Source organism: Salminus brasiliensis, chromosome 9 (genome assembly GCF_030463535.1).
Source record: "Salminus brasiliensis chromosome 9, fSalBra1.hap2, whole genome shotgun sequence".
NCBI lineage: Eukaryota > Metazoa > Chordata > Actinopteri > Characiformes > Bryconidae > Salminus > Salminus brasiliensis.
Genome location: NC_132886.1, coordinates 38,182,229 through 38,198,973, shown reverse-complemented (window position 1 = coordinate 38,198,973; position 16,745 = coordinate 38,182,229). Strand labels below are relative to the sequence as shown.

At 46.4% G+C, this 16,745-nt stretch overlaps 2 protein-coding genes across 2 annotated transcripts; one reads left to right on the top strand and one right to left on the bottom strand.

Moving 5' to 3' along the window:
* The first annotated feature begins 235 nt into the window (after positions 1–235).
* Positions 236–5,934, top strand: ebi3 (Epstein-Barr virus induced 3). Its single transcript, XM_072686980.1, has 6 exons — positions 236–344; positions 1,498–1,701; positions 2,170–2,287; positions 3,607–3,788; positions 4,420–4,577; positions 5,707–5,934. The coding sequence occupies exons 1-6, from the start codon at positions 236–238 to the stop codon at positions 5,854–5,856; spliced, it is 921 nt and encodes a 306-aa protein (XP_072543081.1). The 3' UTR covers positions 5,857–5,934.
* Positions 5,935–6,855: 921 nt separating this feature from the next.
* Positions 6,856–10,999, bottom strand: odf3l2a (outer dense fiber of sperm tails 3-like 2a). The gene is made up of 4 exons (XM_072686979.1): positions 10,951–10,999; positions 9,040–9,150; positions 7,832–7,945; positions 6,856–7,343 (listed from the first exon to the last, which is right to left on the bottom strand). Exons 1-4 carry the CDS (start codon positions 10,997–10,999, stop codon positions 6,856–6,858), a joined length of 762 nt encoding a protein of 253 aa, XP_072543080.1.
* Positions 11,000–16,745: the final 5,746 nt, after the last annotated feature.

The following is a 16,745-nucleotide window of genomic DNA, read 5'->3' as shown; positions in this document are numbered from 1 at the left end:
TTTACATCCCAACCATTTAAATATGCTGGTTAAACTGGTTCAATTTCTTCTAAAATGACCAATACCTCCTATCTCCATGCTTTCATTCTTCAGTGCCCCTCAATCACCTGCCTTAGTGAATGTGTTTACCGGCTAATGATTAACTAAAGTGAGATCTGACTTTTGCGTAAATTCTTGTTGTTGACTGTTCTGCTGACCAGTAACCTCGGCCAGGCAAACTAGTTCCAGTTCCACGATGTTCCTGCAGCGTTCCTTGTGCACCTTTTGTGTCCTCACTGCCTTCTTTAGTAAAGCCTGGAGCCAAGAGACGTCTACTGAGCCTCCAGAGCCGAGCTCCTCGCAGGGTAAGGTCCAGTCAGAGATGGTTTACTCTTGGAGGTGTAACCTGTAGTGAGAATGAGCACATTCAATAGCACATAAATATCATATAATATCACATCATACATGTCTTGGCTTAGCTATTGTGATAATTAGGGATGTCCCGATCAGGTTATTTTGCCCCCTGATCTGATATTTGTGTGTGTATAAATAATCCAGCCCCACAGTTTAGATCAGATGAGCTGCTGATTAATTTCATAGTGTCTATTTATAGTGTTTAATGTCTTATAATCCAGTCTGACTCTCCTCCCTGATCAGCCCAATCAGCTCCCAGCTCCTTTACAACACTGCAGTCTAATCACTTCCTATGTGTGTGTGTGTGTGTGTGTAAGGTGTGTAGTGGTACACACTCTGGTATCTGGATATCTGTGCTTGTTGGTCTACTGGTGTGTAATAACTGGCTTATAGTGGGTGAATGTGCTGTGTGTGATAGCGTATGTGTGTGTGTTAGCATTAGCGTTAGCCTACACTGGGTTCTGAATGGGTTCTTCCGTGCCGGTTCTCCCGCTGGTAAAACAGAGCGTTTCAGTGATGGTTTTATAAAGGGTCAGATATTATGGTCTGTTTTCAGGTTCCACTGTAAAATAGCTCCACACTGCAGAACCTCAACTCTTTTATTTACCTTCTGAGTACATCTGCACTAATGCTGTTGACTGGCTGGGCAAAGGCGTCCGTAAATGGCGCCATGAGGACAGCAGATGGCGCTCTGAAAACCATGGTTAAAAGAAAGACTTGGGGGGGGGGGGGGCAGGTGATCCAGCAGACTACAGCGCTATCACTGTGATCGCTGGTTCGAATCCCAATCACGCTGCTAGCCATCAGCAGCCGGGGGTCCTTGCCCTCTCTATGGTGGGTAGATGGCGCTATCCCCCACATCATACTAGTGCAGCGCTGGCCATCACTGGCGTCTGCTCGCCGGTGCGTCCGAGCCTGGTATACGGTGCTTCCCTCCAGGCGGGCTGGTGATGTCGCATCAGCGGCACGTGTCGACGGCTTGGGTAATTGGAAGTTTGGGCACCTCTGGTCAAGATTTCTGTTACTGTGAATAGTTAAGGGAGCTGAAGATGAATTGATCTCCAAACTCCATAAAGGTAGCTAAATGCTAATTTTCCCACTCAGATCTCTACGCAGCTATAGGTTCTTCCGTAGAGCTGACCTGTGCAGATGGAGCGACTGAAGGATTAGAGTGGAGACGCAATGGATCAGTTCTGGTGTCGGGCCCTGTTCTACACTTACACAACACTAGTCTTGAAGAGGAAGGTGTCTACATGTGCTATGGTCCTAAAGGAGATCCTGTAAAGGCCCTCCATCTGAAGCTGGGCTGTGAGTAGAATTCTTATTATTTGTATTTATTGTTTTTAATTAGTTTGTCCGTTAGTTTGTGCCAATAAACCCACCTGTTTGTAGCTCCCCCTAGCACTAGGAGGGTAAGGACGTAAGGACTCAATGCAAATGTCTTTTCCGATGCATGAATGCAGCATCGCCAGGCACTTTCGGAGGAAGGCGCCAGGTCCCCAGCTCCGCCACTCCAGCTAACAGCGGACGCCTGTGCCGGCCACCATCGCTTTAAGAGTGATGAGGGGAAAGAGCACCATCTACCCACCCAGAGAGAGCACTGGCAGTTGTGCTCTCTCCGACTGCGACTTGGGGATTAGAACTCACAACCCCCGGTGCAACCCCCAGCACATTAGCCAGCTGAGCCAGTCAGAGCCTGTGAATTCGTTTTAATGGGTGGTGACCTGAATGTGGTACACAGTAGATTCCTAAGGTTTCTGACATCTTTTCATACAGATGCTCCTTCTCCACCAAAAGTGCAGTGCTGGGCTCCTAGTTTTCCACTAAATGTTCTGTGTTCCTGGACTCAGTCACCAGACCCTATCCTGCCAACGCATTACATCTCCACCTACTGGTAGTGTATGGTTCAACATGTATAAGTTTCTACTCAAACGTCAGATCAGACATGTTTGGTGTCTTAATCTGGTTAGCTGTTTGGCTAATGTAGCTAATAAGTAACTAAGGTATATTCCCACCGATTAGCATCATTAAAATACAAATAAAACACAAAAGAACTGCACTGTTGAATGTCCACCAAATCTCATGCAGCCGAGGAGGTCTAGCGTGGTGGTTAGAACCAATCACAGTCAGGGAGATCTCTAAACAAATAAGGAGGTGATATGACCAGTTACAATCAGGAGGAGGTCTCAGGACCAATGTAGCCATTGGAACTAAATACAGTCAGGGAGGTCTCAGAACAAACAAGGTGGTGATTAGAACCAATCACAGTCCGGGTGAGGTCTAATAACCAATGCAGCAATTAGAATCAATTGCAGTCAGAGGGAAGTCTCAGAACTAATCTGGCAGTTAGAACAAATTACACTTATTAAATTACACACCAGTGTGGTCGTTAGAACCAACCTCCACAGTCAGGGAGGTCTCAAAACAAACAAGGTGGTGATTATAACCAGTCGCAATCAGGGTGAGGTCTAAGAACCAGTGCAGTGATCAGAAACAATTACAGTCAGGGTGAGGTCCAAGCACCTAGGGGGGCGTCTCAGAAGAAACAAGGTGGTGATTAGAACCAATCAAAGTCATGGTGATGTCTAATTACCAATGTGGCTATTAGAACCTATCCCATTCGGGGGAGGTTTCAGAACAAGCAAGGTGGTATTTTGGACCAATCACAGTCAGGGTGAGGTCTAAGAACCAGTGAGCGATTAGAACCAATCACAATCTGAGACGTTTCAGAACCAATTTGGCCATTAGAACCAATGTCAGGCAGGGTGAGATCTAAGAACCAGTGAAGTTATTAGAACCAATTACAGTCAGGATTAGGTCTAAGAACCATTGAGGCCATTAGAACCAGTCACAATCAGGGTGAGGTCTAAGAATCAATTTGGCCATTAGAACCAATGTCAATCCGAGCGAGGTCTAAGAACCAGTGCAGCAATTAGAACCAATTACAGTCAGAGGGAGGTCCCAGAACCAATTTAGCAATTTGAATCAAAACAGTCAGGGTGAGGCCTAATAACCAATTTGTTCTTTAGAACCAATGTCAATCAGGGTGAAGTCTAAAATTTGGCTCAAATCCAATAGCCTTGTGTTTGTGGGTCGTGACCCAACATTAATATGTAACAAATGCTGACAGATATATGTGTACAGCTGTTAAGTAAAGACAAGAATTCAGTGCTGGCCTGAAGATCTGAACTGTGGACTTTTGACCGTTGACAGGCATGTAGATGGCGGGCAAGTTCCGTTTGTCCGTCCTTGCCAGAGGCCGAGAGAACAGGACAGACGGTGTGTGCTAGAAGACGACGAACTCTACACGCTGGTGCCATACCTGGTTAACATCACAGCGGTCAACGCACTGGGGAGTGCAACCACTACCCTGTCTGTGCTGCCTGAGCACATTGGTGGGCTCTGCTGTTACCTAGTTATCTCACACTTCTCCCTTTACACCAAATCAGTGGAGTAACCGCGGTAGGGGCAATCACACAGGGGTACATGGCGCAAGAGGGCACTCAGGACTGGCAGAAAGAGGCCATTTCTGAACAGCATACCTCACCAGTTAGCTTCCATCAGCACCACACAGGCAGCCCTGACTTACACTATTTGGACAAAAGTATTGGGACACCTGCTCTTTTTTTTTTATTTATATTTTCATTTCCGTCCAAATCAAGGGTATGGAGCATTGCTGTGCATTGATTTGATTGCATTCAGCGACAAGACCATCTGTCCCTATTACAGAGAACACAGTTCCACTGCTTAATGCTGGTGGGCTTTACACCCCTCTAGCCCACGCCTGGCATTAGGCAGCATGGTGCCAGCAGGTTCATCTGGGTTTATCTGGGCAGTACGTCTTTTCTACAGGGACTAGACGAGCTATATGTTTGTGTGTGTGCATTTGCATCTCTGTCAGCAGTGGGTGCAATTTAAAGTCGCCATATGCACTCGTTAGAAGGGGTGTCCACAAACATTTGGACGTTTAGTGTATAGTAATTTCTCTTTATATATTCATAACGTGTTCTGTTAACGGCCCTGCAGTGAAGCCGGATCCTCCCGTCAACGTGAAGGCTACCGCTCTGACGGGCAACAAGGTCCAAGTGCAGTGGTCTCCTCCACCAACCTGGCCCGACCCTGTGAACTTCACCCTCAAATACAATGTGCGCTTCCACTGGGGCAAAGCTAATTTAGCTAGCACCGTAAGTCCCCCAGCTAATGTGTCTCTTTCACCCTAGAATGCTAACACGTCATAATAAACTAGCCATCAGGAGTGGAGGCTAGTTAGCCTAGCATGGTGGATCTAAAACCAGTGCTTTTTCTATTAAAACTGCTGGTGAAGCTTATTCGTTTATTAGCATTGTTAGCATGTTTGTGAGCAGCGCTTGGTCAAGCTGGTCACACTGGTCGAACCTGCAAGGTCTTGCTGGTCCACTAGCTTGGTCATGCTGGTCGACCACCGTGGTCTTGCTGGTCCACTAGCTTGGTCTTGCTGGTCGACCACCGTGGTCTTGCTGGTCCACAAGTTTGGTCTTGCTGGACATGCTGGTCAACCAGGATGGTATTGCTGGTCCACTAGCTTGGTCATGCTGGTTGGCCACCGTGGTCTTTCTGGTCCACTAGCTTGGTCATGCTGGTCGACCACCGTGGTCTTGCTGGTCCACTAGCTTGGTTTCGCTGGTCCGCTAGCTTGGTCTTGCTGGTCCACTAGCTTGGTCATGCTTGCCTACCAGCTTGGTCATGCTGGTCCACAAGCTTGGTCTCGCTGGTCATGCTGGTCAACCAGGATGGTATTGCTGGTCCACTAGCTTGGTCATGCTGGTTGGCCACCGTGGTCTTTCTGGTCCACTAGCTTGGTCATGCTGGTCGACCAGCATGGTCTTGCTGGTCCACTAGCTTGGTCATGCTGGTCGACCACCGTGGTCTTGCTGGTCCACTAGCTTGGTTTCGCTGGTCCGCTAGCTTGGTCTTGCTGGTCCACTAGCTTGGTCATGCTTGCCCACCAGCTTGGTCTCGCTGGTCATGCTGGTCAACCAGGGTGGTATTGCTGGTCCACTAGCTTGGTCATGCTGGTTGGCCACCGTGGTCTTTCTGGTCCACTAGCTTGGTCATGCTGGTCGACCAGCATGGTCCTGCATGTCAAACAGCTTAATCGTACTGGTTGACCACCACAGTCTTGCTTGGTCTGGTCAGTCATGCTTGTAGATCAACTAAACTATCAAACTCAAACATACCCTATGTTAGGGTCAAGAGCTAAGCTGGTCTACCAGCTTAAACTGGCCTGGCTGGGTTTTTTCTTCAGCAGGGTAACGTTGAGTTCTTCGTTTCCAGATGGGCCCCTATGAGTCGGACAGCATGGTTTGGAGTGGGCTCATGGCTGGACGGACCTACCATATCCGAGTGTCTGCCATGGACGCTATGGGCTACGGTCAGAGCAGCGAGTGGAGTGACCCTGTGAACATAACTCTTCCCAACAGCTGATCAGCACAGTCGTTTAAAGGACACAGGCAAAGTGCAGGGAAGTCTACAACCGAGAGGTGAAAAGTGTGAGAAGAGAAAATAAACGAATCTGAAAAAGCTGTTTGTTTGTTTCGTGATCAGACGTTCTCGACTCAACACCATGTTCACAACAGCCGATATGAGTCAGAACCTTCTCCAAACATCTACAGGTCCAGCTAATGGCAACGCGTTCTGTGCTGCTTGTAACACCACCCATGTTATCTTACTTCAAACACAGGCAGTGTGTCCAGAGCTTTAATTACCTGCCCAAGTTGACTACTGTGTTGTCCCAGGTGGCTGCTAGGGTGTTGCTACTATGGTGTACCAGGCTGATGCTAGGGTGTTGCTAGGTGGTTGCTAGAGCGTTGCTACTATGGTGTCCCAGGTTGCTACTATGGTGTCTTAGGTGTTTGCTACAGTGTATCAGGTACCTGGTAGGATGGTGCTAGGTGGTTGCTAGAGCGTTGCTACTATGGTGTCCCAGGTGTTTGCTACGGTGTATGAGGTAGCTGGTAGGATGGTGCTAGGTTGCTAGATGGTTGCTACTATGGTGTCCCAGGTGTTTGCTACAGTGTCCCAGGTGGATACTAGGCTAATGCTAATATGGTATTCCAGGTGTGATGCTTCTTCTGTGGTGTTCCAGGCTACCATGATGACCGGGTGTTTGCTATAGTGCTCGAGGTCACTGCTAAGGTATGGCTACTATGGTGTCCCAGGTGTTTGCTATGACTGTTACTATGGTGTCATGCATGTCAAATGCATCCAGACCTCACCTTTAGCGTGCAGCTAACCAAAAACTGACCTTTATTTGAAGGTAATTGATAAAAAAATATGAAAGATCATTATATCAACATCATTTAAACGTTAAGATACAAACAGCAGCACGAACTGTTCTGATCACATGACCTGGCTGCATCATTGACTACAATCAATACCGGCTACAAAAGTGTCTGTGCAGCCAATGAGACGAAAGAAGTCTTTTCAGTCAGTAACATCGATAACGAGCGGCGTGACAAACTCCGAATGCCGCATGCCCAGAGAGAAAGACGGTGGCCGAGGCAGGTGGGCCATGACCTTCTCCGGGCTGTGCGTTCCCGGGCCGGGTTTGCGGGTTGCGTCGCTGGGGATGCTGTGGCGGCTCTGGATGGAGAACGAGGGCTGTCTGTTCAGGTAGATGCTGGGGTCCGTGCTGTTGTAGTGTCCTGGGCCGGGCGTCATGGCCAGATCCTCGGATGGCCCCCCGGACTTCCTGCGGGCGGACATGGAGAAGCTGGCGCTGGACAACTTGTTGGGTACCTGTGCGCCCAGCAGGTTGGGCAGGGTGTAGCTGTTTGGCGCGGGAATGGCGTCCGTACTGCGGTAGCGGGTGCGGAAGGCCATGGTGTAAGAGGGAGGCTGGCGCTGGCCGTTCAGTGGAGGAGCCTTCTCCGGACTGTAAGCTCCTGGACCAGGGGTTTGGAAGGTACCAGCTAGGAGAGACGGCAAAGACATCTGATATTGTACTTGTATGCTCACGGCTTAATCAATCGGTGGTTGCCATGGTATCTTAAGTGGCTACTAGGGTGTTTCTAGGTGATTGCTAAAATGATGTGAAGCAGTTGCTATGGTATCACCTATCAGCCATAATATTAAAACCACCTGCCCTAAATTGTGCAGGTCTCCCTGGTGCTGCCAAAACAGCTCTGACCTCTGAAGGTGTCTTGTGGTATCTGGCACCAGGACATTAGTAGCAGATGCTTCAAGTCCTGTAAGTTGTGAGGTGGGACCTCCATGATAATGAGCCTTGGGTGCCCATGACCAAGTTGCTGGGTCACCTCTTGTCCTACACATCACCTTCAAGAACTGCCTGAGGAACCTCACTTTGCCTGGTTTTAGTGATATGGCTGATTGGTGTATATCAGCTTGCCTAGTCCTTTTAAAGAAATGTATAGTCATCAAACCACACCCTCGTTCTCACCAGATAGCTTTTTTCTACCCAGCATCGAGTAGGACGGAGTGCCGTCTCTTCCAAAGCGGGTGATTTTGGCCTCCACATGGTACAGAGGGCCCGGACTGGAGTCCACCGACACCACTAGGCAGAGTACAGGTTTAGTACAATGTCAGAATATAGATATATACCCTGTAAACCATTGGTCACGATTTGTCAGTGCTACTAAAAACCTATCCAGCTCTGTGGTCAGAAACTGATTCATGATGATTCATGATTCAAACTGATTCATGATACATCTACTGTTAATTAAGTAATTAAGAGTGCTATAAATGATTCAATAACAATTCAGTCTCTAACCTACTATATCTACTATACACGATTCAGTAACTGCTATATATGATTCAGTATCTAATATAAACAATTAATTATCGGCCATAAATGATTCAGTAACCGATAGAAATGATTTAGTATCTACTAGAAACAATTCAGTAATTACTATAACAGTATCTGCTATAAATGATTCAGTAACTGCTATTCATGATTCATTATGTACAACAAATGATTTAGTAACTGCTACATATGAGCCATTATCTACAGAAAATGATTCATTATCTACAAGAAATGATTCAGTAACTGGTATAAATGACTCAGTGTCTACAAGAAATGACTCATTATCTACAAGAAATGATTCAGTAACTGGTATAAATGACTCAGTATCTACAAGAAATGACTCCGTATCTGCTATAAAGGATTTGGTAACTGCTATATATGTTTCACTAGCTGCTACAAACGATTCACTAATGATTCAGTATGGAAGTATGGCCCCACATACAGACCCTTAGGGTTTAAAGAGTTAATAAGAGGGTTTTTTTTTTTTAATTTATCAAGGTATTTTATTCTATATCTAATTTCCGCCCCCTAGTGGTAGGAGGCTAATTTTACAGCCCGGTCATTGTGTGTATGTGGGGCTGTTGCATTAGTGCATAACATAAACACATCAGCGTGGTTTGTGAAGCTTGATTACAACAATCTCTATTATATAAGCAGGCCTGTGACTGTAGTTTAGATATCGGATGCCCCGCCAGTACCGTAATGCATCTTCGGTCGTGTTACAGTTTACGCAGACGATGCTCGAGTATGCCCAGCATCGGCGACTGGGCACATATAAATAGCACTGCAATGAGCACGGCTCGGCGTAGCATTGGGTGTCTGGTTCCACCACTGGTGTCACTCACTGTTGCTGCTCAGACGGCTGTGGAAGGAGTACGCCGGGCTGCTGGGCTTGGTGTAGTCATGGTTTATGTAACCGATGGTGGGGGGGAGAGCGTAGCGCCCCGGGCCAGGCCCTGCAGACACAGAATACCAGCACAGCTGATTACACAAAGCGTTAGGGGTCATCGATGAATCACTGTGATGTAAGCGAGAGCTATGGCAACATATTTACGTGGTGTCCTGGTAACCCACCTACTTACTGGGCCTGCTGAGGTCACAAGAGTTTCTAAAGTGGTTCCCAGTCCTGGTCCTGGAGGAGCAGCTTTTAGTGCGTTCCCCTGCTCTAACACACCCATCTCTACTAAAGAAGGGCTTGTTGCAGTTTCCCAAAAGCATCATGTTTATGATCGCCTTGACTGGTAGAGAGAGGCTGTTTCGTGTGATACACAAATGGTGCAAAGGGGCTTTTGGGAAACCCAGCCCAGATTAGTTCAATCAGGTCACACAAGTTGGACCACGTTGGACTCTACTGAGGTCTATCCACAGATGTTTAGGTTGAGGGGGACTGTGAGGGCCATGGCAAAACCTTCAGCTGGCTCCTCTTGAGGTAGTTCACTGTATATATTGAGGTGTGTTTAGGATCATTATCCTGGTAGAAGCAGTCCTCTTGTTTGTTTCAGATGGTGTATTTCAGGTGTTCTGATGTCTCTTCAGTATCTACTAGAAATGATTCAGTGACTGATATAAATATTCAGTAACTGCTGCAAAGGATTCAGTAACTGCTATGCAAATGATTCAGTATCTACTATACTATGAAGTGTTCATTATCTACTATAAATGATTCAGTATAAATGTTTCTGTAACTACTATAAATGATTATGTATCTATTCTATTATAAATGATTCAGTATCTAATCTACTATAAATGATTCTGTATCTGCTATACGCAATTCAGTAACTGCTATATATGATTCAGTCTCTAATATAAACAACTCATTATTGACTATAAATGATTTGGTATCTACTATACACAATTCAGTAACTGTTATATATGATTCAGTATCTGCTCTACTACAAATGATTCAGTATCTACTCTACTATAAATGATTCTGTATCTACTACATGCAGTTCAGTATGATATATATATGATTCAGTATCTACTCTATTATAAATTATTCAATATCTACTATACTCAATTCAGTAACTGCTATATATGATTCAGTCTCTAATATAAACAATTCATTATCGACTATAAATGCCATAACTAATTAAGCAACAGCTACAAATGATTCATTATTTACAATAAATGATTCAATAACACCTATAAATGACTCACTATCTGCTTTAAATGATTTGGTAACCGCCATATATATGTTTCATTAGCTGCTTTATATGATTCAGTAATGATTCAGTATGGAAGTATGGGCCCACCTACAGGGAGGCTCGGGTGACTCGGGATTGGGGCAGATCCAGGCATTTTTTTAATGTCAGGTATCCGCTTTTAAAGCCCGATCCACTTCCGAACCTTGGGTTTGCTGTAGCAGGAGCGCCCTCTGGTGTCTTCTAGGCGCCATTAACAGACCGCCTGCCTCAGTGGGGAACTTGAAAACTACCCTCAACTTTGTTTATCAGTGACCTTGTTACGGTTAGTGTTACCAGTTAGCAGCCACAACTGTAAAGTTCCAAGTTCAAGTGATGCAGCAGTTACGTTCTCTGTTGAAACAGACACAATAGCCTTGTTTGGGCGGCTGACTGGTAACGTCACTGCATTTACACCCTCAAAATATCAATATACGGCTTTCACAAAGCCCAGGATCCTTCAGAATAGCCCTCAAAAACTCAAACCATCACGAAACACAGAACAGTAACCCTACTCCTACTACCCCCAACATTCCTGACCACTAAAAAAGACCTGAATCCAATTCTGGAACTCACCCTTCTCCCTGCCAGCTATGAGAGGACGCCTTCTGACCACCTCCGCCATGCCTCTGGTTCTGGACTCGCGGAGCTGGCAGCGAGGCCTCTTGTCCAGGTCCAGCACAGGTTGAGGATTAAGTGACACTCATGAAGGAGGGACAACTGCAAGCTGAATTATAGATGTCCACTACAAGCGCGAGAAACATTATCCTTGTCCGAGCTACGAGACCGCCGAGCATTACATCTTTCTGCCTTGCCGGCTTTCAAATATCCATCTCCGGTTACGTCCTTGAAAGACGTCCCGTGAAGCAGAACGCGGTTCGGAAGTGACGAGTTGGGATAGAAGAAATCAAATGATTCTGATTACAAGACAAATGTCAGACATTTGTCCCATCATTTGAGAAGGGACAACCAGTCCTAAAACTAGACTTCCATGTCAAATTAGTCCAGAGCTACTGTTGGTGTCCCTTTGCCTTCAGGGTTTTCTTTCACTGAATGAACACCTGATCCCACTCTGTGTTTTTAATTAGCTAAAAGGAGAGAGTGATTTGACCTGAGAGACAACTTTAAGTTATATTAAAAGACAACATCTATGGCCTCCTATGGAGTTCCAATTGGAAATAGCTCATTCACTACATACAGTGCCTGGCTGGAGAATGAATATGCAATTGGGAGCCAAGATCGAGTAGATCAGGGGTCAGGGACCAAGTCAAGACTGAGCGTAAAGGGGGCAAACATCAAGCTGTGCCTAAAAAGGGGCAGAGATCAAGTCAAGACCTAGAAGTCTAGAAGGTGGACTAAAAGAAGTTGAGACTTAGTCTAAAAGAGGCCTTGATCAAATCAGGACTAGGCTTTAAAGGGGTCAAGATCATGTCAAGAAAGAGTCTAAAGGGGCCTTGACCAAGTGACTACTGAGTCTAAAGGAGGCCGACACCATGTCAAGACTAGGCTTAAAAGGGGTCGAGATCAAGTCACCACTGAGTCTAAAGGGGGCCTTGACCAAGTCAAGACTGAGTCTAAAAGAGGCTGAGACTAAGTCAACACAAAGTCTAAAGGGGCCTTGATCAAGTCAACACAGAGTCTGAAGGAGGCCGAGACCAAGTCAAGACTGAGTATAAAGGGGGCCGAGACCAAGTCAAGACTAGGCTTAAAAGGGGTCGAGACCAAGTCAAGACAGAGTATAAAAGGGCCTTGACCAAGTGACTACTGAGTATAAAGGAAGCCAAGACCAAGTCAAGACCGAGTCTAAAAGGGGCAGAGAACAACACAACACAAAGTCTAAAGGTGGCCGAGACCAAGTGAAGACCAAGCCTAAAATGAGCTGAAAACTAAGCCTAGGGCGAGTCTAAAGGAGGGCGAGACCAGGTCAAGACCGAGTCGAGGTTGAGTCCAAATTTGAGTGACACTGAATCAAGATTGATTCTTAGGGGGACCAAAACCAAGACTAAGTCTAAAGGGGGCAGAGTCTAAAGGGGGTTGAGATCAAGTCACAAGATCAAAGAGTTACAAGAGTCCAAATGAGTCCAAGATTGAGTCGCAAGTCACGTATTTAGTATTCCTGACTTCTGCTGGACATTCGATTCTACTGACCTGTTCTCCCGACCTCTACACTATTGGCTTCAGTAATAGTGACAGCTAAGTAAACCCGTCTAGGTTGTTTTGCTACCTTCTTAAATATCATGTCATTGTTTTTATGTTTTAAGAGTCTTTGAGGAGGCACAGCTCTACAGGCCTCCTCCCTGTGGCTTCAGATTACGGCCTGGAGAATCTCCCAGATCGAGTGTCCCTCTCTGATGCAACATTAATCGTGGCTCCAAATTTCATTTCGCTGTTATTTAACCGACATTATGGCATGTAATGATTTAATGAGACGGTACTCAGAGGATTGATGGTAGACGAACTGAACCAGCACTGAGGAGGCCTTTAAAGAGCGTCTTTAGTGAACGTAGAAGAGGAGCCCAGGTCTGACTGGTGCAGGAAGCATTAAAAATGTATCCACTTTAAACCTCTGAGGAGCTCTCAGCGGGGGCCCACAAGCAAACTGACCCAGTTCCTGACGTCGCCCTGGCATTGAAAAACATCAAACGCTGTGAAATGCAAACTCGAGAGCCTCAATGGGTCGGTTTGGATGAGGTTGAAACCGTGACCTGCAGTCCGAAAGCTCCTCGTGGTTTGACGGTAACACAGTATAGTACAGCTTCCTGGGAGCGCAGTCAATGGAAATTGGACATCAGTTTGAATGGGGTTGTTTACGAAATGCTAATTGACTGCTATAACTGTCCATCGTTATTAGCAACGTTCACCTTTATGGGGACAACTGTTCCTCCAGTTGTGAGGAATCTGGAATTGTTACTGTCTTTGTATCACAGAGATTCCATAGCAACCACTTAGCAACACCTGACCAAGAGGTCCAGACCAAGTCACAACCAAGTCTAAAGGGGTCCTGACCAAGTCACAACTGAGTCTAAAGGGATGCTGACCAAGTCACAACCGAGTCTAAAGGGGTCCTGACCAAGTTACAACTGAGTCTAAAGGGGTCCTGACTAAGGTACAACTGAGTCTAAAGGGGTCCTGACCAAGTCACAGCCGAGTCTAAAGGGGTCCTGACAAAGTGACAACCAAGTCTAAAGGGGTCCTGACTAAGGTACAACCGAGTCTAAAGGGATGCTGACCAAGTCACAACATAGTCTAAAGGGGTCCTGACCAAGTTACAACCGAGTCTTAAGGGGTCCTGACCAACTCACCATCGCCGGGTAGCCAACACGCTCAGAGGAAAGCGCCGGGTCCCCAGCTGCACCAGACCTGACAGTCTTCTGTGCTGGCCAACATCGCTTAAGAGTAATTAGGTGGAGAGAGATCACCACCTGGTCAAGTGCCACCTACCCACCCAGAGAGAGCACAGCCAATTGTGCTCTCTCTGTCTCAGGTTGCTGATGGCAAAGCGGCATGGCTCGGCATTCGAACCTGCAACCCCCAGGGATTCCACTCTGAGCCCTAAAGCTTGAAATTTTGACTCAGCTGACAGTTTCTAATTAAAACTGGTGTCATGCCTCACACCTGATCTGCTAATCTTAATCCTGTGCTAATCTGAGAGTCTTTACAAGACCTAGGGTGGCCAAAAGTTTACACAGGCAACACTGACGATTGTGAGTTTTTATTTTTTTCCCATATTATGAAAGACAGCTGAGTAGCTGTGCATGGCTGAGAACTTAAAAAGTTTCATTGCTGGAAATGCAGTCAGAGCAAGTGTCATTGGGACGGCCTTGAAATACTGACCGTGGAGGCAGGCAGCGAGAGCTAGCGCTAATTTCATGAAACGACCACTCTCTCTCACACACATTAATCTTCTCCGTGTTCAGGAGGAAATGTGTTTTCCCCCTCAGACTCCCGGATTTCTACGAATCTTTCTTTCTGGGTGGGTTTTTTTTTTTTGTCCCCTGAGCCTCACGTTACGCCGCTAGACCACCACGTACAGAGTCATGAGGTCAAACACATGCACGATTCCCCCACAAAGGCCCACTGTTCACGGCTCGGCAAGCGTCTTCATGTTCAATATAACATTTTAATAATTCAGTCAATATTATTATACACTACCTACTTATAACTTAAGAGTCAGAACCAGAACTTTACATTTTTAAATATGCCGATACAATTCAGTACAAAAATACAAAAACCGAGAAGCAGTAAGACATTGTACATACATACAAAACAACTGTTCGCAAACAGCTACAGACACGGCTGTGGAATTCCCAGCCGTGACGGCGAGGAGTTGGTGAAGGGAGCGGAACGGTGGCCCACGCAGGGCCACGATCCGCTGCTGAATAAACAGAATCGCGGTGAGGTCTGGTCAGGCCCGCTCTCCTGCACGTTTGCGAATGTAAACTCCAAAACCTTGCAATGTTTATCTTGAGTCCCGCTGAGATCGGACCAGTGAAACTGACTCCTTGTGTGGACCCTCCGCTTTGGCGAGACTGGGGCTGGACGAGAAGGAAATAGGGGCACGTTTTGGATAAACGCTGGGCTCCTTTTTTGGGTTTGGCGACAAAATGCTGCCTCAGTCTAAAAACGTGTGTTTAACGTGCTCGTAAAGCGACAGGTCAGCAAAAACCAGACACTACACTGTTGCCCCTAAAGCTTCTGATCGGTCGAGACGGGTTTGGTGTCCGAAGTTCTTTAGCTTTGCGCTGGAGCTACAAGTAATGGAGGCTTGTGTCTTTAAGTCGAAGCTAGCCTGGCTCCATTACATGCTAATGTAGGCTAAATGTAATGGAATCTCCTGTATATCAGTTAGCATTGAGTGGGTTGACAATGCTAACTGATCTACAGGAGCTTCCGTTACATTTAGTGTACATTAGCATGTAATGGAGCCAGGCTAGCTTCGACTTAAGACACCGGACATGTTTTGGTGCTTCTCTGATTGACTATTGGCCTTAATTTCCATGACCTCATGACAACAAGGAGGGCGGCCATCTTTGTTTACTTTGTGTTAGAACTTGGGCTACAACCACAGCGATAATAAACAACACTCTCAGTTAGAGGGCAGCACAATAACTGGAAGAACTTAAACAGCTTGAACAGCAGTGTTATGAACACAATACAGAAGGATTAGAGTGTTGAGGAGAGTCTGTGGTTGAGGGCACCCACCTAAACCAACACCAGAACATCCTGGTCCAGAGATATGGCTCAGATATGAAGCTTCGGTGAAGCTACTTGGAATGTCAAGAGAGCCCTAGAGTTGCACATCCAAGATGGCCGCACTGTACAGTAATAAATGCTAACATTGCTAACCTGGGACATACAAAGTGGGACATATTTTGGTTAGATTTCCCATAAAACACAACTGTCAGACCAGTTGGTAAACCCAAAGGTGAACCCTAGCGAACTGTAGTGTACAATTATCGGAATTGAACTGGAATGCGGCCAACTTGGGTGTCCCACCATTCCCAGCCCCAACGTCTGACTTCCGAGCTAAATGGAAAGCCGCATAAGGATACAGGATAGTCCTGTAAGTTGTGAGGTGGGACCTCCATGGATCACTTCAATGAGCCTTGGGCACCCATTGTTGCTTGTCCTTCCCTGGAGCCCTTTGGTACATACTGATCATTGCATACCGGCAACACCCCACAAGACCTGCCCGATATTTTGGCGATGTTCTGACCCAGTCGTCTGGCCTCTCAGAGCCCTTGTGAGAGTAGCCTAGATTCTGGCTTGCCCATATTTTTACTGCTTCCAACACATCACCTTTAAGAGCCTGATATGTAAATCCCACCCCTTGACAGGTGGCATTAGAACCAGATAATTAGATACCCAGGACTAATCTGTGATTTTTGCTGACCCCTCGCTCGCTTCAAATGCCTACATAGGGCTTGTTTCCACTGTGAGGTATACCTGCTCCAAACCTGTATGTGCAGTCAGAGAACTAGAATAGTCATGGATCTGCTGAGTGGTCACTCTGGAGCTTTGGTAAGGCTTTGGTTCATCGAGTTCATCAAGGTCAGAAACAGAAAGAGAAAACGACAGCAGACAAGCTCTGCTCGCCTTTCTGGCGCCACACTGGGTCCTGCAGACCCTTGTAGGTAAACGAAGGAACCGGTTTGGAAGCGTCACAGAAAGACAGAAAAGTGGGACGAAAGTCCTCCTCGGAGCAAATGTGCAAATTGCAGCTTGATGAATCGCTCCCCGGTGCTCCGCTGAGCACGTTCTTGCCCAGATATATCCTCCATATGGTCGCCATGGCTACGGTCAGTCGCAAATAAAAAATACGACTGTTTTCCTCTACTGAAAAAAAAAAAAGAAGAAACACAAAGAAAGGC